Source organism: Dipodomys spectabilis, unplaced genomic scaffold (assembly GCF_019054845.1).
Source record: "Dipodomys spectabilis isolate Male_0828 unplaced genomic scaffold, ASM1905484v1 ptg000002l, whole genome shotgun sequence".
NCBI classification, from domain to species: domain Eukaryota; kingdom Metazoa; phylum Chordata; class Mammalia; order Rodentia; family Heteromyidae; genus Dipodomys; species Dipodomys spectabilis.
In genome coordinates, this window is record NW_024870679.1 from 43,178,522 (window position 1) to 43,184,268 (window position 5,747).

At 48.7% G+C, this 5,747-nt stretch overlaps 1 protein-coding gene across 2 annotated transcripts; it reads right to left on the reverse strand.

The window, feature by feature from the left end:
* Positions 1-868: 868 nt before the first annotated feature.
* On the reverse strand, positions 869-5,339 carry Smim12 (small integral membrane protein 12). 2 transcript variants are annotated; one of them, XM_042677932.1, is made up of 2 exons: positions 5,272-5,339; positions 869-1,694 (listed from the first exon to the last, which is right to left on the reverse strand). In XM_042677932.1, exon 2 carries the CDS (start codon positions 1,687-1,689, stop codon positions 1,411-1,413), a length of 279 nt encoding a protein of 92 aa, XP_042533866.1. In that variant the 5' UTR covers positions 1,690-1,694; positions 5,272-5,339; the 3' UTR covers positions 869-1,410. The 2 variants fall into 2 exon arrangements, with proteins under 2 accessions (XP_042533866.1, XP_042533874.1); XM_042677940.1 differs by lacking the exon at positions 5,272-5,339 and adding an exon at positions 5,107-5,131.
* Positions 5,340-5,747: the final 408 nt, after the last annotated feature.

Genomic DNA, 5,747 nt, shown 5'->3' on the forward strand with positions numbered 1-5,747 from the left:
AGTGGCTGGGCACCAGTGGCTCACGCCTGTAATCCTAGCTACTCAGGAGGCTGAGATCTGAGGATCGCGGTTCAAAGCCAGCCCGGGCAGGAAAGACCATGAGACTCCTATCTCCAATAAAACACCAGAAAACCGGAAGTGGCGATGTAGCTCAAGTGGTAGAGCACTCGCCTTGAGCTGAAGAGCTGAGGGACAGTGCCCAGGCCCAGAGTTCAACCCCCATGACTGAAAAAAAAAAAACAAAACCAGAAGTGGTGCTGTGGCTCAAGTGGTAGAGTACTAGCCTTGAGGTGAAGAGCTGAGGGACTATCCAGGCTGAGTTCAAGCCCCACAACCAAAAACAAAAACAAAAATAAAATTACAGAGCAGTAAAGAGTCAGTGCTGTTAGTTCACACCTATAATCCTAGCTGCTAAAGAGGCTGAGATCTGAGGATCAGATTTTGAAGCCAAGAGAGACAGGAAAATCTCTGCAACTCTTACCTCCAATTAGCTACCAAAAAGCCAGAAGGAGAGCAGTGGATCAAGTGGTAGAGTGTTAACATTGGGGGAGGGGAGATGATTCAGACAGTGCCCAGGCTCTGAGTTCAGCCTCAGCATCAGCACAAAATGTTAAATAGAGTTAAATGTTTTATAGAGCTGGAGTGTGGACACTGTTTTTCATCCCAAATTTTCTTTCACATACATATATTTCTTTTACAGGGAAGTATGAGAGAAAAAGCATGCTGTACTCCAGACTTTGGAGATGCTGTAGGCTCTTGTTTCCATGGCCCTCCAGGATTCTCAGCAACTGCTCAACAAAGGGAATCCTTACTAACCCACTTCCTACTGCTAAGACCACCCCAATCTGGAAGGTAGGATTCGGTCAAGATGGTTTGCAGATGCCTCTTTAATCACAGTTCACTCCACAGTGATGAGGGGTGGAAGCCGCTGTTTTCAAGTAAATTCACCACACACACTTGCCCCTGCCCCAAGGGGTACAGCCCCAGCCTCTGACAACAAACACTTCCATTCCCCAGGGAACCTCATCCCCCAGCTGACCAGGAAAATAAGCCAGAAAGGATCGGGAACCAGATGTGTGAATTGGGATTAGGCTCAAAGGTGCCCCTTTTACAAGAAACACCCAAATCCCAGCCATTGCCACTCAAGGCTAAAATGCCCCCTCAGGGAGGCTGAAAGCCAGAGTTCATTTCATAGCACTTCTTCCAACAGCAACCTACGTAAGGCCCATCAAGAGATGGGACTTTCCTCTTTGCTGACCCTCAGCTGCTGCTGGTGTGCAGGTCATAAGGAAGCAGCTGGTACTTATGTGGTTGTGGGATAGGAGGTGCCAGAATAAGCAGCAAATCAAATCAGATGTATGTTCTAGGGCTGGGTGGACATGGTAGCAGGATTGGTCACAGTGTCCTCCATTAATTCTTCTCCGGGCGGTTTCTGTTCAGGACAGCTTTAGGGGCAAATTCCAGCTTGTCCTTAAGGCTCACCACCTGGGTATGGTCCTTGCCTAGCAGCTCATCCAGCTTGCGATCCTCTCGGCGCTCTGAGATGCTCTTTTCCTCCTCCACAGGCTGAGGATCCTTTCCCCTGATGAACCATTCCAGGTGGTAGCCCACAGCCCCGACCACGAAGGCCACAGGAAATGTGACATAGGGCGCATAGGTACGCACCATGGTCCAAAACACAGGCCACATGACATCTGCACAAGAGCACAGGTAGCATTAGGAAGAAATGAGCATCCCCTCTCCCACCAAGCATGGACAACCCACAAGGCACTCCACCTACTGAGCAGCTACCCCATGCAGAATAACACAGGAGCATACTATGCTTTCTGTGTCAGTGGGTCCCTGAAATAATCTAGAAAACTATAAAGGGTTAAATTGTTGAAGAAGCAGGGAAGAATCTCTACATGTACAATTCTCTCCTGACAACTCTACCCCGGGGTACAGTTGTCCATCTTGCTTCCATATAGCTTCCACCCTGCTGCTGGCCTCAGGTCCTCCCTAGGAAAAGAAGTTCTTCTCTGCTTCATGGTATTTCTCTATGTGTGAATGGAGGAGCTTATTTAAACAATCAAAACCATAATCTATTGCCTAACTATTCTGGATTTAAAATAAATAAGGCTTTAATTTTTTAAATTTTTATTAATTTACTTATTATAGAGGTGATGTACACAGGGATTACAATTGCACGAGACAGGTAATGAGTGCATTTCCTTTCATAGTAAATTTTTTTGTTTTTTTGGTTGGTCGTGGGGCTTGAACTTGGCCTTGGCTCTGTCCCTGCGCTAGCGCTTGAGCCACAGGTTTTCTGAGTGGTTTATTGGAGATAAGAGTCTCACAGACTTTCCTGCCTGGGCTGGCTTTGAACCTCGACCCTCAGATCTCAGCCTCCTGATTAGCTAGGGTTACAGGCGTGAGCCACCAGGGCCTGGCCCAGCTAAGGTTTTTTTAACTTTGGTTTTCTTATTTTTTTTTTTTTTGCTTTTTGCTTATGTGGTGCTGAGGAATCGAACCCAGGGCCTCATGCATGCAAGGCAAGCACTCTACCACTGAGCCACCTTCCCATCCCTTAACTTTGGTTTTCTATCAAACTAAACCAGTGGTTTAGTCTTATTGGCCAAACCACTTTAAAATATTATCTTTACCCAAACCCATACCTTCATACTTTCATAGTAAGCTCCTAAAACTATCACAAGTTTTATACGTGTGTGTCTATGTATGTATATGCATGTATGTATATATGTACATGCATGTATGTGTATACACACACACAAAAAGACACTCTGAGGACCTAGGACTCAGATAATCCCTGTAAAAATCACTGTTCACTGCCAGCTGCTAGTGGTTCATGTTTGTAATCCTAGCTACTCAGGAGCATGACATCTGAGGATCACAGTTCAAAGCCAGCCTGGGCAGGAAAGTCTGTGAGACTTTAATCTCAAATTAACCACCAAAAAACTCAGGGACAGCACCCAGGCCTTGAGTTCAAGACCCAGGACCGACCGACCAACCAACACACACACACACACACACACACACACATACACACACATTGTCCCAGCCCTCCAAGAATGAAAAAGGACAACACCAACACCAAAGTAATGTTTAAAGAAAAAAAAAAAAAGCCACTGAGTTACAGATGACTGCCATAATAATTACCAAAGACCACTCACAATTATGTTGATGGCTACCATTTACTGAGTTCTTGCATTACCATGAGCCTTGGCTAAACAGTATATACATTGTCTCTCTTAATCCCCACAACCACCTCCAAGAGGTAGATGGCATTACTAGAGGTTCTCAAACTGAAATGAGCTTTCTGGCTATGAGTCCAGTCTAGGGTAAAAAAGCAAAACCTTACCAAGGATAACCCTCCCTTCTCTCTTGGTTTCTAATACTTTTTGGAAGAATCCATGTGTTATGCAGACCCATGGTGGTGGTTAAGGCTTCAGCAGCTTCAAGACTTCCTTCATTGTCCTTTATCCTAGTACCAGACCCTATGCAGAACAGATTACAACTAGTCATCATCTGACTCTCACAACACCTCTATGACACCTTTCAGAACACCTCCTATGATGTAGGAATTATTAGCCCAGATTTTTGTCTAAGGCTACAAAGGCTCAAAGACATTATGTTAACATGCCCAAGAACACTACAAGGGCCAGACCCACTGATTTTGAGCCTAGACTGCTCCAACTTCAAAGCCTGTGCTCTTTCTAGTGGAAAGAACATCCTGCAGTTAGGTGCAGGGTTTCTGTCTAAATCCCCAGACTTAGGGAGAGCCTCCTGCAGTTTATCCCCATTAGCTTAGCATTTCATTGCCTTGAAGAGCTTCCCTTTTTGCAGATTATACTAAGAGATCTGTGAAATTCTCAGGTGTAGTCAGCACATCTGAAGAATCCCAAATGAAATACATCTTCACTTGATCTCCTACCTCTCAGTCAAGTTCTCTTCTGAACAGCAACTCTCCATTCATGGTTCCAACTTGTCTTTTATCTTTTTTCTTGGTTTTGAGACAGGGTCTCACTAGGAAACCGAAGCCAGCCTCAAATTTACCTTCTAACTCAGGATAGCCTTGAACTCATAATCTTCCTCGCCACCATAGTGACTATTTGTCTTAAAACATATCAAGTTCAAGCTGGGCACCAGTGGCTCATGCCAGTAATCCTAGATACTCAGGAGTAGATGAGATCTGAGGATCATAGTATAAAGCCAGCCCGGGGAAGAAATGTTCCTAACACTATTCTCTCCAATTAATCACCAAAAAGACAGAAATGGAGCTGTGGCTCAAGTGGCAGAGCCAGCCTTGAGCGAAAAAAAAAAGCTAAAGGACAGTTTCCAGGCCCTCAGTTTAAGCTCCACTATAGCCTAAACTTCTCAAATCCACAAGTAACATTCCTCCTCCTCACGTGCAGAACAAGGCCTCTCTCTCTGTCGTCCTGCTCAAGGTCTCCTCATTCCCTTAAGTCAATTCATTCACTGCTTTCTCAGTGTCAGACCCCATGCTGGATTACTCTCCCTTGACTGAACTTTCCAAAACAACTTTTAAGTTCCGTGAGAGCAAGGATCAAAGTCTGTCAGGGTCCCCAGGACGCCCTACCCACTGCTCCCTTCCTTACGCGCGCACACACAGTGAAGTCTGGGGAAGGAACACAGTGCCAAGCTCAAGCAAACTCAGCTCAAGACGGCTTGGCAGTCACCCACCCATCCCGGAAAGGAGGCCGGCATCACAACAGACGGCTTCGCCAGTTACAGGCAGACTCCATCAAGTCATCCCCCCAGGGTGTCAAAATAAGAAAGTGTATCCCGCAAAAATACTGCGCCCCGATTTCCAGTCCGCGCTGGCAGGACTGGAATCACGGCACAGCATCTCGTGCAGACTCACTGGGTAGCCGGGAATGATAACCCCGGTGTGTGGACCCCAGGACCCCGAAGCTGCACTCCCAAATCTGAGAGTTACTGACAAGGGGGCCCGAAAGAGTGGAAGCCGGACTCGACAGTTACTCTCGTCCAGCCTCGGGATGGCAGCGCAGGTGCGGCTAGGCCCGGACAGCCCCTTGCCCCGCGTTCTCCGGGACCCCGGCCCGGCCCCTCCCGCTCCGTCCTCACGCGGCGCCTGAGGCCCAGGCGCCCAGGCCGCAGAGGGTCAGTGTGGCCCCCGGATTTGGCGACCGAGCGCGGGGAAGCCAGGGAGCCGTCGTCCTAGGACATGAGGCCCTGCAACCGCTCCCCACCCCCAGAACCAGAACGGCCCCCCGAAGCCCGCGTGCTCACCCGCGGCCCAGCCCGCACACCTCCACCCGCCAGCCCGGAGCACCGCTGAGCACCTCCCAGCTGCCCGCGGGGCGTTGCCCCGTGACCCCGCCCAATGCCTCGGAGCGCGCGGATTGGCTGAGCCCCCCCCCCCCCCCCCCCGCCAAGCACAGCGTCTAGAGAAAGCTAGGCTCCGGCAACACTGGCCGATGCGCTGATGGCCATAGCGCCCCCTCTGGGCCTGGATGTCTCCAGGCGGCGTCGTTAACGAGCTTGTCTCCACGCGGAGAAAGTGAAAGGTCAGCCTCCATTCATTTATTCAACTGACTTTTATTAGGCGTCCACTAAGACCGAGGTCGGGTCTACAGAAATAGAAGACATGATCCCTGACCTCAAGAAGCTTTCTTTTGCAGAGTGTAATCTAGTGCTTTGAAACCTCTTGGATCTGCACTAGCTTTCTAGCTGTGACCTTGGGAACATTCTTAAACTGGCAGAGC

Coding starts and splice junctions, on each gene's coding strand:
- Smim12 (XM_042677932.1), bottom strand. CDS start 1,689: ATGTGGCCTGTGTTTTGGACCATGGTGCGTACCTATGCGCCCTATGTC.